The 26369-nt window shown below is 36.4% G+C and overlaps 3 protein-coding genes and 1 pseudogene across 3 annotated transcripts; 1 reads left to right on the forward strand and 3 right to left on the reverse strand.

The window, feature by feature from the left end:
- Nucleotides 1-1003: 1003 nt before the first annotated feature.
- LOC128216923 (uncharacterized) lies at nt 1004-3654 on the forward strand. Its single transcript, XM_052923636.1, has 2 exons — nt 1004-1071; nt 1281-3654. The coding sequence occupies exon 2, from the start codon at nt 1432-1434 to the stop codon at nt 3034-3036; it is 1605 nt and encodes a 534-aa protein (XP_052779596.1). The 5' UTR covers nt 1004-1071; nt 1281-1431; the 3' UTR covers nt 3037-3654.
- A 4287-nt stretch (nt 3655-7941) lies between these two features.
- LOC128215831 (uncharacterized) lies at nt 7942-8539 on the reverse strand. Its single transcript, XM_052922441.1, has one exon. The coding sequence runs from the start codon at nt 8520-8522 to the stop codon at nt 8055-8057; it is 468 nt and encodes a 155-aa protein (XP_052778401.1). The 5' UTR covers nt 8523-8539; the 3' UTR covers nt 7942-8054.
- A 1575-nt stretch (nt 8540-10114) lies between these two features.
- On the reverse strand, nt 10115-12457 carry LOC128216340 (zinc finger protein 32-like; annotated as a pseudogene).
- A 2392-nt stretch (nt 12458-14849) lies between these two features.
- On the reverse strand, nt 14850-26297 carry LOC128217744 (zinc finger protein 2-like). Its single transcript, XM_052925101.1, has 7 exons — nt 26166-26297; nt 24072-24401; nt 23114-23399; nt 18803-19010; nt 17817-17929; nt 16551-16640; nt 14850-15842 (listed from the first exon to the last, which is right to left on the reverse strand). Exons 1-7 carry the CDS (start codon nt 26250-26252, stop codon nt 15352-15354), a joined length of 1605 nt encoding a protein of 534 aa, XP_052781061.1. The 5' UTR covers nt 26253-26297; the 3' UTR covers nt 14850-15351.
- Nucleotides 26298-26369: the final 72 nt, after the last annotated feature.

Raw genomic sequence — 26369 nt, forward strand, 5'->3', positions numbered from 1 at the left:
TTAGTAATATTGTATTAACGCTTATGATAACCTGAGTAATGCGTGTATATTGTATTAACGCTTATGATTGCCTGAGTTATGCGTGTATATTGTATGAACGCGTATGATAACCTGAGTTATGCGTGTATATTGTATTAACGCGTATGATAACCTGAGTTATGCATGTATATTGTATTAACGCGTATGATAACCTGAGTTATGCGTGTATATTGTATTAACGCGTATGATAACCTGAGTTATGCGTGTATATTGTATTAACGCGTATGATAACCTGAGTTATGTGTGTATATATTGTATTAACGCTTATGATAATCTAAGTTATGCACGCATAATGTATTTAAATGCTAATGATAAGCTTAGTAATGCATGTGTATTGTAATAATTAACGCTTATGATAATCTAAGTTATGCATGCATAATGTATTTAAATGCTAATGATAAGCTTAGTAATACATGTGTATTGTAATAATTAACGCTTATGATAATCTAAGTTATGCATGCATAATGTATTTAAATGCTAATGATAAGCTTAGTATTGCATGTGTAATGTATTAAGTTAACGCTTATGATAGTCTAAGTAATGCATGCATAATTTATTTAAATGCTAATGATAAGCTTAGTAATGCATGTATGAACGCTTATGATAAACATCAAAGGTGCATGTTTATTGTATAAACGCTTATGATAATCTGATACGTGTGTGTATATTGTATAAACGGTTATGATGAATTGTGTTGTACATGTATATTGTTTAAAAGCTTGCGATAACCTGAGTAGTGTATGTATATTGTTTCACAGGTGACAATAATCTGAGTACGGTATATACATGTTGTAATTTTCTTGACCTCATACACATTAGGGCTTCAAAAAGATAAAAAGGATAAAAACTCCACCAAATATTCTTATGACGAGAATAGTGTACATGCATAAACCTCCACTTCACTTGTGTTTATCGCGGCGAGGTCACAGCATTTTCAGAAAATATTAACTTCATTGTACATTAGTTTAAACAGTGTATAAACCTATAAAAGTCCGGATCAATGGAATATTGATTATACGGGAAAACACGGAAGTAAATCTGATCTCTCCGTTTTCAGAAAATTGAAAATTCATTTACTGAAAATGGTTTATGATCGAGTGGTTTATACATTCCAAAGGATATTAAACTCCGATAAATTTGTCAAATGTGGATGCCTTTATCTATGTTATCTATCATATAAACCATAACTGCTGAAATCCTCATATAACCTGATATAAGCTTGTATATATTATCATTTTCAGAAAACGTGTTTTACTCCATGCATGGACTTTTCACCAGAATAAAATTAACAAACATTAAAATTTGGCAATAAAACGTTTAAATTGGCTGGTGTGGAATACAAGTTCACAAAATGATACGACGGACTAGTTAAGGGCTGGGTGAAAAGATAAAATGGCGACCGCGAATGGCTCAGATGATATTTTGTCGAACAAGAAAAGCGATCTAAATTGTGAACCGTGCTTGAGTGATGGACGGACACGATCTGTTGAAGGTTTTTGCATGGAGTGCGATGAATATCTGTGCCAGTCATGTCTAGATGCACACAGGATACTACGCATGTCGAAAACACACCATGTTAAAAGAGGAGAAGACATACCAAAAAAGAAGCCAAATAAAAACGCTCAGTATTCCGCTGAAAGCAGCTGCCATGTACACACTGACAGTAAAATAACATCTTTCTGTAAGTCGCACAAGCAATTATGTTGTGACCAGTGTGTGATTCTGGGGCACAAAGTTTGCACTGATGTTAAGGCCATCGGCGATTATTCCCAAGAATTCGTAAACAGCGAAGACTATAAAACGGCTTTTCAGATGCTTAAGGACTTACAATCCGCATACACCGCGAAAAAGAAAGAGGCAAGTATGAATCTTGAGGAAGTTGATCGTTATTACCACAAGGCAATGGAGACGTTCAAAGCTGAACTTGACAAAATCAAGATATCAGATATAAGAACGTTAAAGGCTGTGGTCTCTACATATGACTGTGTTCTTGGCCAGCTTGGTTCCTGGTTCGAAAGTATCGACACGTATAAAAACAACAAACAGGACAATGAACTCGCCATCCTGGTGTTGAGGTCCATAAGAGATGTTGATACGATCAAAGATAATGTTCAAACGTTATGTAACGACGACAGTATTGTCAGATATGACTTCGTGCCAGATAAATCATCACTGCTTCGTCTTGTCAAAGCACCTTTTCTAGTTCAGACGATTACTATCAAGCATGAAAGTGACGAAAAAACATGTCAAATCACAGACATTGCGTTGTTACGAGATGACCTGGTCTTATTAGCGGATTACACCAATTTAAAACTTAAGACATTCAATACTGGCAATTCTACTTTTGTTTCAAACGTCAAATTACAATATAAGCCATGGCAGATGTCAGTTACAGAGCACGGTGAAGCATACATGGCATATTTTGGCAAACCTAAGATACTCCACCTGAAGTCACCAGCGACAGACCTCACCACGTTCCGGGAGATAGACGTAGACGGTAAATGTTACGCAGTAGAATGTTTCAACAAAACCCTGAAAGTTCAGTGTTTGACTCCTGCCAAAACTATTGAAGTGGATGGAGAAGGAAACCAAACCAGGATTATCAGCAATGACTTAAGTAAGGAAACCAACGCGACTGGAGAACAATTTGTCACTCATCCATACTGGTCAACACAAGATTCGACTACTGGGTCGATGTACGTATCATGTAATGGCAAAAATTCAATAACAGAAATCAAAAGTGACGGTGGAATTAAGTTATTTGTGAAGTCAGACAAGCTGAATTGTCCTAATGGTCTGTGCATGGACACTGATGGTTCCATACTTGTATGTAGCAATAGTAGCAAGGACGTGTTAAGGGTAAAGCAAAATGAAGACATCCAGAGTGTATTACCACAACCTCTACACTTTAACCCCAGGGCAGTTGCTCTAGATAAAAGAACAAAGCGTTTGTTTGTCGCTGGACTTTCTGATGAGATGCATGTGTTTCAAATCTAAATTCCGCGAACCATGATACAATAGGGTTTGATTCCGGGTGATCTAAATATAACAGTGTCGTTTTAATTTGATGACCGGCTTGATAGTTGATATAACTATATGTAGGCTAATGTATTTGTTTTGATCAATGGGCTTGGAAATACTTTTCAGAACTTTATTACCTAGCAGACAGCCTATGAGGTTGTTGTACATATAAAGCTCTTAAAGCAGTTGATAAATATATATATAATATGAATAATACTTGTACATGGTAAATGAATCCCTGATACATTAAGTAAATAATGTGTAAAGTGGTGTTAATTTATAATTCGATTTATTGTAACATCTATTAGAAGTGTTACATGTAGCGTGGATTGTAAATTTTTTAAAGAGACCATCATTTTGATTACAGTCATCTGTAAACATTGCGACGCACAATGTCGTACCTTGATATCTATGAAAAGTTTTTTGCATAAGGTACTGTAGTGGCCAATCAGAGCCCACTATTGGTAAACCCGCCTCTGTGTATGATAAGCCCGCCTCTGGCTAACAGTTGCATGTATGTTGATAGTTGAGTTATTGATTAGATTCAAGATCGGGTGCGTATGAGTATGAATGTAATAAAGCTATATTAAACCATCCCGTTTTGGGTCTGTTATATACATTACACTGACAACATTACAGGTACTCTAAATTGTATTCCTTCGTCTGCAGATAGAGTCGGGATCCATAACCATAGAAGTTCTTGGGTTTAAACTATTAGTTTACTATTTGTTGTATTATCAAGTTTCCTCAAGGTAATGCATACTTTGATAATATTTACCATTTACGTTTTTACTTTATTCGGGATTGTTGGGATAAGAGTGGGGTTGTGCAAATAAACTTGATTTTAACCCCCATTAAATTTACATTGTACATTTACCAACCGTTTTAAGGCTGAACCTAACAAACCTTGATAAACACCCATTGTATTTATATAGTATGTATATATATATATATATAGACCTCTATATATATATATACTACTGCGTTGTTTGTGGAGTTTTGTGATGTTCTTCCATGTTTCTGGTTTGTGATTTTTCTTGTTTTTGTTTTCTCATATATTTTTTTTACTAAATAATATAACATAGTCAGTTCATGTCAAAATAGACAAGTTAAAAGTGATTCAATTTAGTAAGTCTTAATCTATGACTCTAACAGCTGTTTTGTAATTTTAGTTACATGTACATGAATGTACAACTGAAAGTATCCAAGGTATAAATAAGCCTCTCATTGCATTCAATCATTGAAATAAATATTTAATTTTAATGCCTGGTGACCAAATTTTATTGTGGTATCATTTGAAAGGGGTTTTCTTTACTGATTGCTAATATGACCGTGTGAAACAAATCACCGAAAAAAACTACAGCTAGATAAAGTTATGGCAGTTTGTATTTTCGTTCTTAGTTTTAACTGAAATCGGAAGACAGGTAATCTGATCGTTTAAGGTCTAACAGAGTGTCTGCAATAGTTGTAATGGTACATTGTGATTATTTTTCAATAATTCGTTTGCTGTTCTCATGACGGTATTATGTTACAAGACCGTTCAGTTGCAGAAGTCGGACATTGGACATAAATCGAACTCAAATGTGTTGGAATTGGTGATATTTGTTTGTAATTCGGATGTGTCGAATGTTCGTTATCTCGACTTTTTTCCCTAGGTCCTGACAAAGTCGACATAACGAGTTTCGACTTTATAGTATTTTTATATTATCCTATATACATTAAACCGTTTGAAATGATACCAAAATAAGATGGGGCCACCACGCATCAATGTTTCACATAATTGTACATCGTATATGTTAGCACATTTCTATACTTAATGTCATGATGCCACTCAGAACAAAAACATGTCCATTGTACATGGTACACATATTCGATCTTTACAAATAAGAAAGTCACATGGTTTAAAAGTCGGAAAAAACGTGATTCAACAAAAACATATATCGAAATAAAAATATTAAAACAAAATTGTGCAAAGAAGAATAATTCTTATTCCAACGATTCAAAATCACTGAGTATTTTCATAATGCCATCTGTATTTTTGCAGAATTAAGATAGACAGGTACTCGGGTGCCCACGTTTCAGGAATATTTTGGAGCGTCATTGTTTTTCTTTAGAGGACTTTGTTATACTATTACATGCTGCATTTATTCTGCGGCATAAAATGTATATACCGGTGCCCGCAGGTATTTGACGATCGGGTTAAGGGGTCCATGCCCTGCTAACGAAAATGGTTTTAAAATGAATCTACATTTACTATTAAATAGCTGTTAGCGTTATGAAATTGCATGTTCATAACATTTTGTATAAGTTAAACAAGAGGTGTTACAGGAACGTGAAATATTTCCTGAAAGGCCTCATTGGACAGATAGTCGTTAGTATTTGGGCCGTTATGGAAAGATAGCCTTGCGTATGTAACATATTTTCATGACGATCTACCCAAACATTCTTTGTACTTGTACTTGTATATGAAACATTTTAATAGATTGAACATGGAAATGAAAAGTCAAGTTTGAGGTTTCTAGGCCTATTTGTTCTTCAGTTATTAATCGAAAACGGATTTTCCGCTCGAGGTCACCATGATCTTGACTTCTGATCAACTGACCTAAATATCGATAGGGTTCATCTTCTGCTGTCTACCAAGTTTGAGGTCTCTGGACCTAAGCGCCCTTCAGTTATTAATCAGAAATTCAGGTGGCTAGCGGAGAGACGTACTGATGGTTTAACTATAAAAAACCTTCGTGGGAAAGAGAGAGCCGCAGAGCGAACACCAACGCTAGTCTAGGGTCATTGTCAAATACCCCCAATACATAATTGCGCTATACTTCGTGGTGTACCATGTGCGATTTGGCTAAGAAAATCTCGTTTTTATGAATAACTAATAAATCAGTTTGATTGGTTTCCCAGAGTACCAATGGAAATATGCACCGACACTCATACTAATGTTTACCCGTGTAAAAAGGGGTCACGGACACTACGGACCATGGACATTACGGACCAGACATTACGGACCAGATTTAGGGACACTACGGACCAGATTTAAGTACATTACGGACCATCTTCAGAAACGTACGGACCATCATTTATAATGTTTTTAAACATTTTTTTTTTAATTTATTCACTCATTGGTCTTAAATTTGTTAATAAATACTATGAAAATTATCTTTAATGTAACTGAAAAATCCAGGAAATTCCAATGTTAAACATCAATGTATTTTTAATAAAATATTATAATAATTTGAATAATAATGAACGAAATATGTGTTTATCCTATAATTGTAAATGTGAATATTAATGTTTTCATATGTGATCGATTGCTTTCTGAAATAAACTTTGAATCGTCATATTTGTTTGTTTTCCGTTTCAACTGTTTTAATTGAAAGGTTCAGTCAGGCGGGGAATCCACGTGACCAAATGGTTGGTTTCAGTGCAAGATGGCGTCACCAAAACGCTCGACTCGAGCCGAAATATATGCTCGATTTATTTTGGTAAATAAACTGTTTTGGAAAATACTTCTGCTCGATTTATTTTGGGAAATAAACTGTTTTGGAAAATATTTCTTCTGTTGCTTTTAACTGATTTAACTGCCGATTGTTCAAATTTCGTTCATTTTTGTTCACATAATTGTTATAAATGCATAGTTCTTTAACACCTTTTGGAATTTCACAAGATTTTATATTGAGATCTATTCGAACTTCACGGGATTTTTCAGTTTTATGGAAGATATAACGTCATACTGAGCACTCATATTCAAGTATTTATTAACAAATTATAAACTAATGAGTGATTAATTTAAAAAAAATATGTTTAAATCATGGTCCGTAAGATTCCGAAGATGGTCCGTAATGTCCCTAAATCTGGTCCGTAGTGTCCCTAAATCTGGTCCGTAATGTCTGGTCCGTAATGTCCATGGTCCGTAGTGTCCGTAATTCGTAAAAAGTACTCTTGCGAAAGCTGGAATTGAACGTAAGCCTTGTCACTATAAATGTTAAAACAGCGACTTAGACCACTCGCCTGTGGAGAAAACTAATAATAAAGGGTTATTGAAGAGTATTTAGTTGTAAAATGCAATTTCTTTGAAAGAGGGGTTGTCTCTCCTGCCACTTGCATATTCATTAAAACGAGATTCTGTCAGTCCCTTTTCCCACGGTATGTATGGAGTGTAACAAAAGATAGTACAATGATTTCCGACAATGGTCTAGGTGTATAAGTCAACCACTATTAAAGCAGAGTTATAATAAATAAGTCTTCGACAACATGAGTACCATGTCTTATTTCAATATCTTCAATGTTTATTGAGTTAAGGCAAAGATTTACATTTCGCACAATGCCGATGACACCATCATCATTTATGGTTGATACTGACGCATATGATCTGTAGAAGGTGTCTGCACATTGTGTAGGCAACAACCATCTATGCCCTATGCGACGACGGTTTTCTGTAACAATCTTAAACTTGCTACAGCTACGAATCTTTTTAGACATCATACTCCCAATTACTAGTTACACGATTTATTTAGGTCTACTCCCACTATTGGCAGTATTGCACATTTTTAGAAAAATAACAAAAACTATATTCGCAGTCAATTTCATTCCGATCTGTGAATTCAGGTTTTAATAAGATTTTCAAGCTTAATTGCATTGAAGGATTAAACCCTTTGTATTTAAGATATTTTGAGAAATTCACCCTTTGCAAGTTATGAATTAAGTATCCAGTCTGTGTTTGAGATCTGTGCAATATCTTGTTTCAAACTAACAACTAAGACCTATTCTAGGATTAAACAAATTTTAGGGTCAAATATGTCTGTTCTTAAGATCTGTGAAGTATCTTCGTCTAAATAACCAACAATTTTATACTAGTTTGCCAATATATAATATTTATGACAAGTTTTATAATTTATTAGGGTCTGTGTTATTGCTCTGTGCAGTTTTCAAAATATATGGACAAACTGTATTGACCAAATAAATGTACAAATTTGCACCAGAATTGTTTAGTTTTAAATAAGTGTCTGATCAGTGTTAGAGATTTGTGCAGTTTCTGGGTCCACACAAAGCACATGAACAAACTGTGTACCGCCTTCCCCCAGCGTGTCCGCACTCATGGCAGCTGATACCAGAACTGAGTGGAGGGCATCATAACCCCCGCCTCCTATCCCCACCCCCTCCTCAACAAGCAAGACCTGATCACCACCCCCAGAGGTGAGCAGCCCCTCTCCCGAGGTGAGGTACACTGTATCCCCACCCTCAACCGGGACCGGGGTCCCTCCCAGTGCCCCCGAGTCATTTTCGTGCAACTGTCTATGCTCTGCCCATTCTGATTGGTCCTCGAACACAAAGTTACAGTTTTCGCACACTAGGGGTTGGGCTACGGTTGTGTGAACAGTTAACAAGTGGTTATGAAGATCATCAGGCTGTGTAAATGTATCTCCGCACAGGTCACAAGAGTATTCGGCCTTGATGTGCATTGCTTCATGTCTCTGGAGGGAAGCTGAAGGATATAAAAAAGTTCAAATAGTTATGGATGAATACCCACAATATATTTAAATGAACAGTTGCTATCTTTCTTTTTTCTGTTAAAAAATAAGTATACTTTTTTTAGAAAATTATTGAGAAATAGACATTCTAAGTAACTTATCAACTCCATAATGCATAAATCAAATCTGGCTCAGAAAGTCCAAACATTTTGTCAGAATGAAATTAAAACTTTTAAGGATTGGAGTCTTTGTTCTTTGAATAATGTACACTAACAAGACCACAGAGGCCGTTGTGATGACCATTTGAGATATTAAAACTATATCAATATATATATATATAACTATTAATATTTTTTTACTACACTGGGTTGGGTCATTCGAGCACTTTTGTGATATGGTAATAATCAAGCGTTATCTACACATAAAGACAAATAAACACTTTACAGAGATTTATCAATGAAATAAAAATGATATTCCACTGTTTCATTTTGGTATATTTCACTGTTTTCAAACTTATGCACCAGTCAATTGAAACCACGCCCCCGCCCCCACCCCACCCCCAGGTCCGGGGAATAGCGGGTGCGAAATGCTGGTGAAACCCCGGCCATATGCCCCCGCACTCCAGGGACTTAAGGTAAGGCCCATTCCCCACTATATCTGGCGCGAAGACAAAACCACCGCATTCACCCGGCACTGCGGGGCTACCTGGAATGAAAAAAAACACGGCCCATTTCCCCGGCTATCCCCGGTAAACCCCCGGACCTGGGGGTGGGGGGGGGGGCATGGTTACAATTGAATGGTGCATTAAGCCCACTCTCAATACCAAATCAAACATCAGTGCGGGCAGGGCTACATGTAGGACACAAATTCAACGACGTCATTTCCAAAATGATGTTACATTTTCACACAATTTGGTGTGCTTTTCTAAAAATACACACACATTAAACTGTCATTTAATATCCTTAAAAAATTGTTCGCTTCAGTGTAAGATAGCAATATATTTCACCTCATGAAAGCTATCAGTAAATATTTCATTTGTGCCTGCACCACTCGTGAAATATAGCATTTGATGAACACAGGGAAATATATTGCGATCTTACACTGAAACAAACAATAAAATTACTCTTTTTATTATGCCTTTTAGTAAAATATCATGTTATTTTCACTACTGTTATTTTCACTGCAATGAAAATATCAATTTGATATCTTTACTGATCTTATAGATTTTGGTTTCCATATTTTTTGATATAAGAAAAGAAGCATTTACTTTGATAAATTCTGAAATGACATCACAACTGGTGACGCTTCATGCAACTGGACGCATTACAACATTGAATAAATTACCTATTATTGAAACATCTTAAGTCCCTTATAACAGAATTACCCTTAGCTCACTATTTTTATTTTGGTGTTAGATATTTATTCTGTAGAATATTTGGATTTTAAATGGAAATAATATTTATGATAATCACGATTTATTATTTTTTATTTAGTAAGATAAAAATTAAGTAAGACATTTGGCTTCATGAAATGAGCTACTTAAGTTTGTTATGCTAATGAACTTTCAAGAAATCAGGGCCTGGTTACTTACACCTGAATTCCTGGCCACATAGGTCACAGAGGTGGGGCTTGAGGCCGGCGTGGATCAGCATGTGTTCCTTTAGAGCCCCCAGCTGGGTGAAAGCCTAGTGACACTCGGAGCAGCTGAAAAACAATAAATACATAATAACAAGGGCTGAACCACAGGAATAAGCAGGAAACAGAAAGATACCAACTGTTTTTCTCAGTTAAACAAGGCGCATAACTGAATATATACTTTTGCCAGAGTTATATTACCAACATGCTATAGGGTAGTATAATATATAAATATATATTTATAATATATATATATATATATATATATATATATATATATATATATATATATATATATATATAGGAACACTGTTGTAGTAAACAGTAAGTACCAAATTTCATATGATTATGTTTGCAAGTTTAACAGTGGTTATGACCTTTTTTCAAAAAACAGCAAGAAACAAGAGCTACCGCAGTATGTGACGAATGCCCCCCAAATGTGACATTGACCTTTGAACAATGTCAGTACATGCACCAAAGAGCCCTGCACCAAACACTTGTCAGTTGTTGTTGTTGATTTTTAAAAAGGTGGTTTAACAAGTATTACAGTTTGTTACTTGTATAAATATGCATACATATATATTGGCAATAAGTGTACCAAGTTTCATATGAAAATCTTGAGCATGCTTAGATATATGGCCAAAGGTAATTTTTTTCTTTCTTTTTTAAAAAGGGACATAATTCACTGATAATTTAAGTCAGAGTTATGGGACTTGCTATACATATAACTCTTTCTGAGTTATGATCAGCGTTCGTGTTTTCACACAAAGGCGACAGTGGCAACACCAAAGCTATCACAATACCTTAACTGATTTTTTTCAAAAAGCAGACATGGTAAAAATTGACACTGAACTCACCTGTATGGCTTTTCCCCTGTGTGAATTCTCTCATGTATCTTTAGACTCTTTTTCTCCTTAAAAGCCTTCCCGCACGTTGGGCACGTCCACGGTTTCTCATCTGTGTGAGCACATGCAACGTGGGCCTGCATGTTTCCCTTGGTTGTGAAAGCCTTCCCACAAATATCACACGTAAATGGCCGCTGTCCGGAATGACGTCGCATGTGTACTTTAATAATGATAGCAATTATAGTGAAAAGAACAAAATAAGAAATCATTTACTGTATACAAATATGTGATTCTAAACTAAGTATCAAATTTGGTCATTATCCAAACTTCATTCATCAATTTGGTCAAAAATGTTGAATAAAGTATCTATAAGGCTATGAATAGAGGACTAAAAAGGTTTATCTATGAGGCTATGAATAGAGAAGCAAAAAGGTGTATCTATGAGGCTATGAATAGAGAAGCAAAAAGGTGTATCTATGAGGCTATGAATAGAGAAGTAAATAGGTGTATCTATGAGGCTATGAATAGAGGAGTAAAAAGGCGTATCTATGAGACTGTGAATAGAGAAGTACAAAAGCGTATCTATGAGACTATGAATAGAGAAGTAAAAAGGTCACAGTATCTATGAGACTGTGAATAGAGGAGTAAAAGGTGTATCTATGAGACTGTGAATAGAGGAGTAAAAGGTGTATCTATGAGACTGTGAATAGAGAAGTAAAAGGTGTCTCTATGAGACTATGAATAGAGAAGTAAAAAGGTGTATCTATGAGACTGTGAATAGAGGAGTAAAAGGCGTATCTATGAGGCTACGAATAGAGGAGTAAAAAGGCGTATCTATGAGACTATGAATAGAGGAGTAAAAGGCGTATCTATGAGACTGTGAATAGAGAAGTTCAAAAGCGTATCTATGAGACTATGAATAGAGGAGTGAAAAGGCGTATCTATGAGGTTATGAATAGAGAAGTAAAAGGCGTATCTATGAGGCTATGAATTTCAATAGAGGAGTAAAAGGCGTATCTATGAGACTGTGAATAGAGGAGTAAAAATGTGTTTCTATGAGACTGAGAATAGTGGAGTAAAAAGGTGTATCTTTAAAGGTAAGGGTTCAAATTTGAAACAGCCCTCAAACACTACTCACCAAGTAAAGCATGGTATGTCTTGACCTCTGCCTTACATGTTTCACATCGATACACATTCTGTCCCTGATCATTGACCACAGGGGGCGGAATTGTTCCCTTTGTAGGTCTGCCAAGTCGGAAAAAACGTGATTCAACAAAAACATATATCGAAATAAAAATATTAAAACAAAATTGTGCAAAGAAGAATAATTCTTATTCCAACGATTCAAAATCACTGAGTATTTTCATAATGCCATCTGTATTTTTGCAGAATTAAGATAGACAGGTACTCGGGTGCCCACGTTTCAGGAATATTTTGGAGCGTCATTGTTTTTCTTTAGAGGACTTTGTTATACTATTACATGCTGCATTTATTCTGCGGCATAAAATGTATATACCGGTGCCCGCAGGTATTTGACGATCGGGTTAAGGGGTCCATGCCCTGCTAACGAAAATGGTTTTAAAATGAATCTACATTTACTATTAAATAGCTGTTAGCGTTATGAAATTGCATGTTCATAACATTTTGTATAAGTTAAACAAGAGGTGTTACAGGAACGTGAAATATTTCCTGAAAGGCCTCATTGGACAGATAGTCGTTAGTATTTGGGCCGTTATGGAAAGATAGCCTTGCGTATGTAACATATTTTCATGACGATCTACCCAAACATTCTTTGTACTTGTACTTGTATATGAAACATTTTAATAGATTGAACATGGAAATGAAAAGTCAAGTTTGAGGTTTCTAGGCCTATGTGTTCTTCAGTTATTAATCGAAAACGGATTTTCCGCTCGAGGTCACCATGATCTTGACTTCTGATCAACTGACCTAAATATCGATAGGGTTCATCTTCTGCTGTCTACCAAGTTTGAGGTCTCTGGACCTAAGCGCCCTTCAGTTATTAATCAGAAATTCAGGTGGCTAGCGGAGAGACGTACTGATGGTTTAACTATAAAAAACCTTCGTGGGAAAGAGAGAGCCGCAGAGCGAACACCAACGCTAGTCTAGGGTCATTGTCAAATACCCCCAATACATAATTGCGCTATACTTCGTGGTGTACCATGTGCGATTTGGCTAAGAAAATCTCGTTTTTATGAATAACTAATAAATCAGTTTGATTGGTTTCCCAGAGTACCAATGGAAATATGCACCGACACTCATACTAATGTTTACCCGTGTAAAAAGGGGTCACGGACACTACGGACCATGGACATTACGGACCAGACATTACGGACCAGATTTAGGGACACTACGGACCAGATTTAAGTACATTACGGACAATCTTCAGAAACGTACGGACCATCATTTATAATGTTTTTAAACATTTTTTTTTTAATTTATTCACTCATTGGTCTTAAATTTGTTAATAAATACTATGAAAATTATCTTTAATGTAACTGAAAAATCCAGGAAATTCCAATGTTAAACATCAATGTATTTTTAATAAAATATTATAATAATTTGAATAATAATGAACGAAATATGTGTTTATCCTATAATTGTAAATGTGAATATTAATGTTTTCATATGTGATCGATTGCTTTCTGAAATAAACTTTGAATCGTCATATTTGTTTGTTTTCCGTTTCAACTGTTTTAATTGAAAGGTTCAGTCAAGGCGGGGAATCCACGTGACCAAATGGTTGGTTTCAGTGCAAGATGGCGTCACCAAAACGCTCGACTCGAGCCGAAATATATGCTCGATTTATTTTGGTAAATAAACTGTTTTGGAAAATACTTCTGCTCGATTTATTTTGGGAAATAAACTGTTTTGGAAAATATTTCTTCTGTTGCTTTTAACTGATTTAACTGCCGATCGTTCAAATTTCGTTCATTTTTGTTCACATAATTGTTATAAATGCATAGTTCTTTAACACCTTTTGGAATTTCACAAGATTTTATATTGAGATCTATTCGAACTTCACGGGATTTTTCAGTTTTATGGAAGATATAACGTCATACTGAGCACTCATATTCAAGTATTTATTAACAAATTATAAACTAATGAGTGATTAATTTAAAAAAAATATGTTTAAATCATGGTCCGTAAGATTCCGAAGATGGTCCGTAATGTCCCTAAATCTGGTCCGTAGTGTCCCTAAATCTGGTCCGTAATGTCTGGTCCGTAATGTCCATGGTCCGTAGTGTCCGTAATTCGTAAAAAGTACTCTTGCGAAAGCTGGAATTGAACGTAAGCCTTGTCACTATAAATGTTAAAACAGCGACTTAGACCACTCGCCTGTGGAGAAAACTAATAATAAAGGGTTATTGAAGAGTATTTAGTTGTAAAATGCAATTTCTTTGAAAGAGGGGTTGTCTCTCCTGCCACTTGCATATTCATTAAAACGAGATTCTGTCAGTCCCTTTTCCCACGGTATGTATGGAGTGTAACAAAAGATAGTACAATGATTTCCGACAATGGTCTAGGTGTATAAGTCAACCACTATTAAAGCAGAGTTATAATAAATAAGTCTTCGACAACATGAGTACCATGTCTTATTTCAATATCTTCAATGTTTATTGAGTTAAGGCAAAGATTTACATTTCGCACAATGCCGATGACACCATCATCATTTATGGTTGATACTGACGCATATGATCTGTAGAAGGTGTCTGCACATTGTGTAGGCAACAACCATCTATGCCCTATGCGACGACGGTTTTCTGTAACAATCTTAAACTTGCTACAGCTACGAATCTTTTTAGACATCATACTCCCAATTACTAGTTACACGATTTATTTAGGTCTACTCCCACTATTGGCAGTATTGCACATTTTTAGAAAAATAACAAAAACTATATTCGCAGTCAATTTCATTCCGATCTGTGAATTCAGGTTTTAATAAGATTTTCAAGCTTAATTGCATTGAAGGATTAAACCCTTTGTATTTAAGATATTTTGAGAAATTCACCCTTTGCAAGTTATGAATTAAGTATCCAGTCTGTGTTTGAGATCTGTGCAATATCTTGTTTCAAACTAACAACTAAGACCTATTCTAGGATTAAACAAATTTTAGGGTCAAATATGTCTGTTCTTAAGATCTGTGAAGTATCTTCGTCTAAATAACCAACAATTTTATACTAGCTTGCCAATATATAATATTTATGACAAGTTTTATAATTTATTAGGGTCTGTGTTATTGCTCTGTGCAGTTTTCAAAATATATGGACAAACTGTATTGACCAAATAAATGTACAAATTTGCACCAGAATTGTTTAGTTTTAAATAAGTGTCTGATCAGTGTTAGAGATTTGTGCAGTTTCTGGGTCCACACAAAGCACATGAACAAACTGTGTACCGCCTTCCCCCAGCGTGTCCGCACTCATGGCAGCTGATACCAGAACTGAGTGGAGGGCATCATAACCCCCGCCTCCTATCCCCACCCCCTCCTCAACAAGCAAGACCTGATCACCACCCCCAGAGGTGAGCAGCCCCTCTCCCGAGGTGAGGTACACTGTATCCCCACCCTCAACCGGGACCGGGGTCCCTCCCAGTGCCCCCGAGTCATTTTCGTGCAACTGTCTATGCTCTGCCCATTCTGATTGGTCCTCGAACACAAAGTTACAGTTTTCGCACACTAGGGGTTGGGCTACGGTTGTGTGAACAGTTAACAAGTGGTTATGAAGATCATCAGGCTGTGTAAATGTATCTCCGCACAGGTCACAAGAGTATTCGGCCTTGATGTGCATTGCTTCATGTCTCTGGAGGGAAGCTGAAGGATATAAAAAAGTTCAAATAGTTATGGATGAATACCCACAATATATTTAAATGAACAGTTGCTATCTTTCTTTTTTCTGTTAAAAAATAAGTATACTTTTTTTAGAAAATTATTGAGAAATAGACATTCTAAGTAACTTATCAACTCCATAATGCATAAATCAAATCTGGCTCAGAAAGTCCAAACATTTTGTCAGAATGAAATTAAAACTTTTAAGGATTGGAGTCTTTGTTCTTTGAATAATGTACACTAACAAGACCACAGAGGCCATTGTGATGACCATTTGAGATATTAAAACTATATCAATATATATATATATAACTATTAATATTTTTTTACTACACTGGGTTGGGTCATTCGAGCACTTTTGTGATATGGTAATAATCAAGCGTTATCTACACATAAAATTAAACTGTTTTAACCCAACAATATATGCCCCCAGAACGCAGAAGCATTTCTAAATTCCTTGTATCAATTGTCTTAAACAGTCAGAGTTGTCCAACCTTGGTTTATGTTTAATATATGGGGTATTTACGATATTAAGTGTGTGAAATCATCAGGAGTGTTAAACTAAGATACTGACATCTGGAATCCTTTAACAAATGTTGATATATGTTCAAATATTGTTTTTGTACTTTTGTACGATTTCTAAAACCGTTGCTGACACAATTTAGCAAAAGGCTGTTGCATGAATGTTCTTACCTCTGTTATAAAAGGTGTTGTCACAAGATCGACATTGAAGTAGTTTTTGAGTGAGATGTCGCTTTTTGTGTTCATTGAGATTAGTTCGAGCTGTAAAGACAAATAAACACTTTACAGAGATTTATCAATGAAATAAAAATGATATTCCACTGTTTCATTTTGGTATATTTCACTGTTTTCAAACTTATGCACCAGTCAATTGAAACCACGCCCCCGCCCCCACCCCACCCCCAGGTCCGGGGAATAGCGGGTGCGAAATGCTGGTGAAACCCCGGCCATATGCCCCCGCACTCCAGGGACTTAAGGTAAGGCCCATTCCCCACTATATCTGGCGCGAAGACAAAACCACCGCATTCACCCGGCACTGCGGGGCTACCTGGAATGAAAAAAAACACGGCCCATTTCCCCGGCTATCCCCGGTAAACCCCCGGACCTGGGGGTGGGGGGGGGGGGGGGGCATGGTTACAATTGAATGGTGCATTAAGCCCACTCTCAATACCAAATCAAACATCAGTGCGGGCAGGGCTACATGTAGGACACAAATTCAACGACGTCATTTCCAAAATGATGTTACATTTTCACACAATTTGGTGTGCTTTTCTAAAAATACACACACATTAAACTGTCATTTAATATCCTTAAAAAATTGTTCGCTTCAGTGTAAGATAGCAATATATTTCACCTCATGAAAGCTATCAGTAAATATTTCATTTGTGCCTGCACCACTCGTGAAATATAGCATTTGATGAACACAGGGAAATATATTGCGATCTTACACTGAAACAAACAATAAAATTACTCTTTTTATTATGCCTTTTAGTAAAATATCATGTTATTTTCACTACTGTTATTTTCACTGCAATGAAAATATCAATTTGATATCTTTACTGATCTTATAGATTTTGGTTTCCATATTTTTTGATATAAGAAAAGAAGCATTTACTTTGATAAATTCTGAAATGACATCACAACTGGTGACGCTTCATGCAACTGGACGCATTACAACATTGAATAAATTACCTATTATTGAAACATCTTAAGTCCCTTATAACAGAATTACCCTTAGCTCACTATTTTTATTTTGGTGTTAGATATTTATTCTGTAGAATATTTGGATTTTAAATGGAAATAATATTTATGATAATCACGATTTATTATTTTTTATTTAGTAAGATAAAAATTAAGTAAGACATTTGGCTTCATGAAATGAGCTACTTAAGTTTGTTATGCTAATGAACTTTCAAGAAATCGGGCCTGGTTACTTACACCTGAATTCCTGGCCACATAGGTCACAGAGGTGGGGCTTGAGGCCGGCGTGGATCAGCATGTGTTCCTTTAGAGCCCCCAGCTGGGTGAAAGCCTGGTGACACTCGGAGCAGCTGAAAAACAATAAATACATAATAACAACAAGGCTGAACCACAGGAATAAGCAGGAAACAGAAAGATACCAACTGTTTTTCTCAGTTAAACAAGGCGCATAACTGATTACATACTTTTGCCAGAGTTATATTACCTACATGCTATAGGGTAGTATAATATATGTATATAGGAACACTGCTGTTGTAAACAGTAAGTACCAAATTTCATATGAATATGTTTGCAAGTTTAACAGTGGTTATGACCTTTTTTCAAAAACAGCAAGAAACAAGAGCTGCGGCAGTATGTAACGAATGCCCCCAAAATGTGACATTGACCTTTGAACAATGTCAGTACATGTACATAAAAAAGGGAAGAAAAAAACAATGAAATGTCCTTTATGTCTAACCAACATGGCTGGTAAAATTGCTACACAATATGGCATAAAAACAATCACATTTGTCTGGATTATATCAATTCAAACAGTTATACAATGTAGCAAGCTTAAACAAGAGCCCTGCACCAAACACTTGTCAGTTGTTGTTGTTGTTGTTGTTTCTTAAAAAGGTGGTATAACAAGTATTACAGTTTGTTACTTGTATAAATATGCATACATATATATTGGCAATAAGTGTACCAAGTTTCATGTGAAAATCTTGAGCATGCTTAGATATATGGCCAAAGGTAAATTTTTTCTTTCTTTTTTAAAAAGGGACATAATTCACTGATAATTTAAGTCAGAGTTATGGGACTTGCTATACATATAACTCTTTCTGAGTTATGATCAGCGTTCGTGTTTTCACACAAAGGCGACAGTGGCAACACCAAAGCTATCACAATACCTTAACTGATTTTCTTCAAAAAGCAGACATGGTAAAAATTGACACTGAACTCACCTGTATGGCTTTTCCCCAGTGTGAATTCTCTCATGTATCTTTAGACTCTTTTTCTCCTTAAAAGCCTTCCCGCACGTTGGGCACGTCCACGGTTTCTCATCTGTGTGAGCACATGCAACGTGGGCCTGCATGTTTCCCTTGGTTGTGAATGCTTTCCCACAAATATCACACGTAAATGGCCGCTGTCCGGAATGACGTCGCATGTGTACTTTAATAATGATAGCAATTATAGTGAAAAGAACAAAATAAGAAATCATTTACTGTATACAAATATGTGATTCTAAACTAAGTATCAAATTTGGTCATTATCCAAACTTCATTCATCAATTTGGTCAAAAATGTTGAATAAAGTATCTATAAGGCTATGAATAGAGGACTAAAAAGGTGTATCTATGAGGCTATGAATAGAGAAGCAAAAAGGTGTATCTATGAGGCTATGAATAGAGGACTAAAAAGGTGTATCTATGAGGCTATGAATAGAGAAGCAAAAAGGTGTATCTATGAGACTGTGAATAGAGAAGTAAAAAGGTGTATCTATTGAGGCTATGGATAGAGGAGTGAAAAGGCGTATCTATGAGACTATGAATAGAGAAGTAAAAAGGTGTATCTATTGAGGCTATGAATAGAGAAGCAAAAAGGTGTATCTATGAGACTATGAATAGAAAAGCAAAAAGGCGTATCTATGAGATTATGAATAGAGAAGCAAAAAGGTGTATCTATGAGACTATGAATAGAGAAGTAAAAAGGTGTATCTATTGAGGCTATGAATAGAGGAGTAAAAAGGCGTATCTATGAGACTGTGAATAGAGAAGTACAAAAGCGTATCTATGAGACTATGAATAGAGGAGTAAAAAGGCGTATCTATGAGGTTATGAATAGAGAAGTAAAAGGCGTAACTATGAGGCTATGAATTTCAATAGAGGAGTAAAAGGCGTATCTATGAGACTGTGAATAGAGGAGTAAAAAGTGTATCTATGAGACTATGAATAGAGAAGTAAAAAGGTCACAGTATCTATGAGACTGTGAATAGAGGAGTAAAAGGCGTATCTATGAGACTGTGAATAGAGGAGTAAAAGGTGTATCTATGAGACTGTGAATAGAGGAGTAAAAGGTGCATCTATGAGACAGTGAATAGAGGAGTAAAAGGTGTATCTATGAGACTGTGAATAGAGGAGTAAAAGGCGTATCTATGAGACTGTGAATAGAGGAGTTAAAGGCGTATCTATGAGACTATGAATAGAGAAGTACAAGAGGGCCATGATGGCCCTGTATCGCTCACCTGTAGCTTTGCTAAATAAAGTGAACATTCTGACCTATTATCATAAAGATCCAATGAAAAGTATGGCCCCTAGAGGCCACTCTTTTATTTGTCCCACTGACCTAGTTTTTTACCCCACATGACCCTATCAGTAGGCAATGCTTCAAACCAAATATTTAAGACCTAGTCCTTGTGGCTTCAGACAAGAAAATTTTAAAGTTTTTTCCTATATAAGCCTATGTAAAACTTGTGACACCCAGGGTGAGGCCTCTTTTCACCACAGGTGCACAAATTGAACAATCTTGGTAGCGGGCCACTAGGTTATGCCACATATAAAATGCCAATGTCTTGTTGGTTTAGACAAGAAGTTTTTTGTTCTATATAAGCCTATGCAAAACTTGTGACTCCCCCCAGGATAAGGCCTCTTCTCCCCAGGGGCATAAATTGAACAATCTTGGTAGAGGACCACTTGGTTATGATACATACCAAATATTGAATGCGTAGGCCTTGCATTTTCAGACAAGAAGATTTTTAAACACTTTCCTTATATAAGCCTATGTAAAACTTGTGACCCCCTAGGTGGGGCCTCTTATCACTTCAGGGGCATAATTTGAATAATCTCGGTAGAGAACCACAAGGTAAAGCTACATACCATATATCAAATGCCTAGGCCTTGTGGTTTTAGACAAGATTTTAAGTTTTCACTAAATAAGCCTATGTAAAACTTGCGACCCCCGGGCAGGGCCTCTTATCACTCCAGAGGCATAATTAGAACAATCTTGGTAGATGTCCATAAAGTAATTATACATGCCAAATATCAAAGCCCTAGGACTTCTAGTTTTGGAGAAGATTTGTTAAGTTTTCCATATCTAAGTCTATGTAAACCACGTGACCCGGGGCGGGGTCATTTTTGACCCCAGGGGCATAATTTGAACAATCTTGGTAGAGGTCCATTAGGTGATGCTACATATCAAATATCAAAGCTCTAGGCCTTGTGGTTTTGGAGGAGAATTTTTTTTAAGTTTTTCTTATCGGTTACCATGGCAACCAGAGTTTCGCATGGAATCCATGTCTTTGAACAACTTTGGTAGAGCTTCATGCAAGGAACATCCCTGACCAAGTTGCATTGAGATTAGGCTAAAATTGTGACCTCTATTGTGTTCACAAGGTTTTTGTACTAATTGACCTAGTGACCTAGTTATTGACCGTGAATGACCCAATATCAAACTTGACCTACATTTTACAGCGATGATCATTCTGACCAATTTGCATTGAGATTAGGCTAAAATTGTGACCTCTATTGTGTTCACAAGGTTTTTCTACTAATTGACCTAGTGACCTAGTTATTGACCGCGGATGACCCAATATCGAACTTGACCTAGATTTTATAGAGATGATCATTCTGACCAAGTTGCATTGAGATTAGGCTAAAATTGTGACCTCTAATGTGTTCACAAGGTATTTCTACTAATTGACCTACTGACCTAGTTTTTGACCCCAGATGACCCAATATCGAACTTGACCTAGATTTCATAGAGATGATCAGTCTGACCAAGTTTCATAAAGATTAGGTCAAAATTGTGACCTCTGTTGTGTTCACAAGGTTTTTCTAATAATTGACCTAGTGACCTAGTTATTGACTGCGGATGACCCAATATCGAACTTGACCTAGATTTTATAGAGATGATTATTCTGACCAACTTGCATTGAGATTAGGCTAAAATTGTGACCTCAATTGTGTTCACAAGGTTTTTGTACTAATTGACCTAGTGACCTAGTTGTTGACCGCGGATGACCCAATATCGAACTTGACCTACATTTTATAGAGATGATCATTCTGACCAAGTTGCATTGAGATTAGGCTAAAATTGTGACCTCTATTGTGTTCACAAGGTTTTTCTACTAATTGACCTAGTGACCTAATTATTGACCGCGGATGACCCAATATCGAACTTGACCTAGATTTTATAGAGATGACCATTCTGACCAAGTTGCATTGAGATTAGGCTAAAATTGTGACCTCTATTGTGTTCACAAGGTTTTTCTACTAATTGACCTACTGACCTAGTTTTTGACCCCAGATGACCCAATATCGAACTTGACCTAGATTTTATAGAGATGATCAGTCTGACCAAGTTTCATAAAGATTAGGTCAAAATTGTGACCTCTATTGTGTTCACAAGCAATTGTGAACGGACGGACGGACGGACGGACGACGGACGAAGAGTGATCACAAAAGCTCACCTTGTCACTACGTGACAGGTGAGCTAAAAAAGGTCACAGTATCTATGAGACTGTGAATAGAGGAGTAAAAGGCGTATCTATGAGACTGTGAATAGAGGAGTAAAAAGGTGTATCTATGAGACTGTGAATAGAGGAGTAAAAGGTGTATCTATGAGACTATGAATAGAGAAGTAAAAAGGTCACAGTATCTATGAGACTGTGAATAGAGGAGTAAAAGGCGTATCTATGAGACTGTGAATAGAGGAGTAAAAGGTGTATCTATGAGACTGTGAATAGAGGAGTAAAAGGTGCATCTATGGGACTGTGAATAGAGGAGTAAAAGGCGTATCTATGAGGCTACGAATAGAGGAGTAAAAAGGCGTATCTATGAGACTGTGAATAGAGGAGTAAAAGGCGTATCTATGAGACTGTGAATAGAGAAGTAAAAAGGTGTATCTATGAGACTGTGAATAGAGGAGTAAAAGGCGTATCTATGAGGCTACGAATAGAGGAGTAAAAAGGCGTATCTATGAGACTATGAATAGAGGAGTAAAAGGCGTATCTATGAGACTATGAATAGAAAAGTAAAAGGCGTATCTATGAGACTATGAATAGAGGAGTAAAAAGGCGTATCTATGAGGTTATGAATAGAGAAGTAAAAGGCGTATCTATGAGGCTATGAATTTCAATAGAGGAGTAAAAGGCGTATCTATGAGACTGTGAATAGAGGAGTAAAAATGTGTTTCTATGAGACTGTGAATAGTGGAGTAAAAAGGTGTATCTTTAAAGGTAAAGGTTCAAATTTGAAACAGCCCTCAAACACTACTCACCAAGTAAAGCATGGTATGTCTTGACCTCTGCCTTACATGTTTCACATCGATACACATTCTGTCCCTGATCATTGACCACAGGGGGCGGAATTGTTCCCTTAGGTCTGCCACGCCCCCTTTTCCTCACTGGGCCAAGAATAGTTGGTTCCATGTTTTCGTCTGATTGGTTCCCTGTCTTTTGTTTAGGCTGTTTGGAACCTCTGGTTACCATGGTGAAGACAAGGCCATGCGGTTTTGCAGTTCTCAGGTTTGGGGTTGTGCTGAATGCTACGTCAGAGATAGCGGCCTGAAACATTATAGAATTTATTACTGATTGACTTAGAAAAAAAGCTATTGCAAAAAATGTTACAGCAAAAAAATGTGTTTTACAAGTTGCATTACAGCAGTGGTCGAAATTAACACAAGCCTGCAAGCCCTTATAATACTGGTAAAATGTCATATGGGCTATCTAAAATTCAGAATTGTATACAGCAGGGATTACTAAAAAAAGTTGATGTCAAGCAATAGTATAAGAATTCGGGTTGTTTATCCAAAAGTCTATTTTCAATGACTGATACAGTTGAAATAAAAAAAAAAATATGATCCAAAAATTGTTTATTTTTTAAAAACAGTCAAACCCCGTTGGCTCGAACGACCAGGGACCGACAAAAATACCTCGAGCCTCAGAAAGCTCGAGCCAAGCTGAATAAAGGAAAAGGAAATTGTCCTTTAAATCTAGTTCGAGCAATGAGGAATTTGAGCCAAGGGAGTTCGAGCCAATAGGGTTCAACTGTATTAAAATATGTAAAATAATAAAATAAATACAATATTAAACTATTTTTTAAAAAACACCTAATCTGTTTATGAATTAAAATTTTTTTTAAACTACTGGTAGTCAAGTTTTGAATTTGAAAAGTAACTATGAGTAACTTATTAATCATGATTTTAGTTGATTTAAGATTGATTAAGAATCCCTCACACTGTTCTGTTCTGGGTGAACAGATACTATTTTGTCCTGATCCTGTGTTAGAGGTTCTTCCCATGCCACAATGTCTTCTTGGTTTGAAGCAGTTGATTCACTAGTTTCCAGTTCATTGACTAGAATAATTGGACTGTCTGTCTCAGTGTTTTCATTTGCCAACTCTACGGTTGAATCAATCTGTCCAATACTTGCTTTTTCACTCACAGCAAATGGTTTCTCAACTGTCAACAATTCAATAATTCTTTGAACAGCATTTTCAAGAATTTCTCTTGCTCTCCGTTTATCAATGTCTGCAATCCGACCAGCAAGTTCCTCTAAACTCAAAACCTGGAAAGAAAAGAAAAAAAATCAATATTTCTCTGGTTAGTATTTTCAAGAATTTCTTTTGCTCACTGCAGTTTATCAATGTTTTCAGTTAAACTGGCAAGTTTGTCTAATTATTCAAAACTTGGGAAAGAAAAAAAACAATTGTTTACTTTGATTGTAATTCCTCAAAAAATAGGACTTAGGTACTGTTTGTTGTGAAATCACAATGTGACATGTACCCAGCGATAGACACAAACAGTTTTTGCACATAAGTGTGTCAGACTACCAACAAACAATTTTTTTATAAAAATGTAGAAATGTCCTTTGGAGCTTATTTTACATTTGCGGTAGTATTTTTTCAGAATTTATTTTTTAGCACTGCATTAAGATACCAAAAAATATAAAAACAACAATATTGGGTTGTTAGCCAAACTAATTGCTGTTAACATATTCAAACAATGAATCAGAACTCCCAAGGGAACATACCAAAGCAGTCATTTCTGATTTTTTTTATTAAAGGGGATTTTTTTACATCGATATATGCCAAGTCACAGTCAAATTACCTGACTCAAAGGTGAAGGATTTGTTTAAACACTTTTTTTTCGCAGACACAGGTACTTGTCCAGTATTACCATGCATTCACTGATAGAATGGTGGAAGATTTGTTTAAACTGTATTTATTTTGTAACACATACTATACATGTATAAACAAACATCCATATATACAAATAAAGGGTTGAGGAGAAAGCCAACTGCTTATATGGCACGCCTTTACCCTGGTTGAAAATTATAACACCCACTCACGAGTGCCTACCTCATGTAATCTACATTGTACCTCCTCTATTTAAAGATGTATATTCTAACTGATTGAAGTATTTGACACGTAACCGGTCTGAGCTGAGTCATTTAATCAGCCTAATCCTGAATTTGTATTACTGAGTCTGAGGTTTGAACATTTTTTTTTAAAATATGAGACTAAGCTGCCTTTAGACTAGTCCATATAAAAAGCAAGCATCTTTAAAGTTTTGTGGCAGATCCGAGAGCTAGTGATAACACACAGACTGTCAATCCAGGGGGTTGCTGCTGAGGTTCGATTTCCGGCCACACCACTAAGAAAAATACCAATTGTCTTCCAGGAGGGACATTACTTGAGGGTCCTGTTTGACGATGCTAAACACTTAATGAACAAGGATAGCTCTAACAAGGGTTACATGATGTCAGTGCACTATGCTCTAAAACCTAAAATGACTCACAATCTTATCGGAGCACAGTTTGAATGGACCTTGGCCGAGTGCATGAATAAATAAGCCGACACCCCTTTATATTTATATAGACAGATTATTGGGAACTGGAGCATACTAATGGCTGAATGTTGAAATGTTCAATAAACGTGCATAATTTTGGTAAGGCTAATGCACTAGTCAATTGTAACCACGCCCCTCCCCCCCACCCAAGGTCCGGGGAACAGCAGGGACTTTGACTTTCGGTCGAGCCAACCCCAGCTAAAATCCTCACCCTGCGGGAACGAACAGATGGTAAAATCACTGCCAAATCCCCCCGCACCCTAGGTAAGGCCCATTCCCCGCTATATTTAAAGCAAAGACAAAACCACCGCATTCTACACTGCCCGTTTCCCCAGCTATCTCCAGTATATCCCCCCGGACCTGGGGGGGGGGGCGTGGTTACAATTGACTGGTGCATAACTGAGCCTGTTATTACAGTATTTCTGTACAAAAATTAAAATTTCTTTTTGACACCCACTGGCAATATTGTAGTTTAACTGACCTGCAATTGAAATTCAGTCAAGACTGATGTAAGTTTGCTACCCTCTGCAATTTCAGAAACGGTCAAGAAATGACCTTTAGAGCTCATTTTACAAATCTAGTAAACGTTATGTTTTCAGAATTTCATTTTGGGCCGCTACCGTCTTTAGAGAACAAAAAAATAAAAACAGCAATATTTAATTGTAACAAGCCAAACTAATCTGCG

This window comes from Mya arenaria, chromosome 14 (genome assembly GCF_026914265.1).
Source record: "Mya arenaria isolate MELC-2E11 chromosome 14, ASM2691426v1".
Lineage (NCBI taxonomy): Eukaryota > Metazoa > Mollusca > Bivalvia > Myida > Myidae > Mya > Mya arenaria.

Excerpts from the sequence above, each read along its gene's own strand:
- LOC128216923 (XM_052923636.1), top strand. The coding sequence starts at position 1,432 with ATGGCGACCGCGAATGGCTCAGATGATATTTTGTCGAACAAGAAAAGC.
- LOC128215831 (XM_052922441.1), bottom strand. The coding sequence starts at position 8,522 with ATGCACATCAAGGCCGAATACTCTTGTGACCTGTGCGGAGATACATTT.
- LOC128217744 (XM_052925101.1), bottom strand. The coding sequence starts at position 26,252 with ATGAGCTCTAAAGGTCATTTCTTGACCGTTTCTGAAATTGCAGAGGGT. Across the intron at positions 19,011-23,113 it reads GACATACCATGCTTTACTTG|TACACATGCGACGTCATTCC; the intron begins GTGAGTAGTGTT and ends TCATTATTAAAG. Across the intron at positions 16,641-17,816 it reads ATGTGGCCAGGAATTCAGGT|CTCGAACTAATCTCAATGAA; the intron begins GTAAGTAACCAG and ends TTGTCTTTACAG.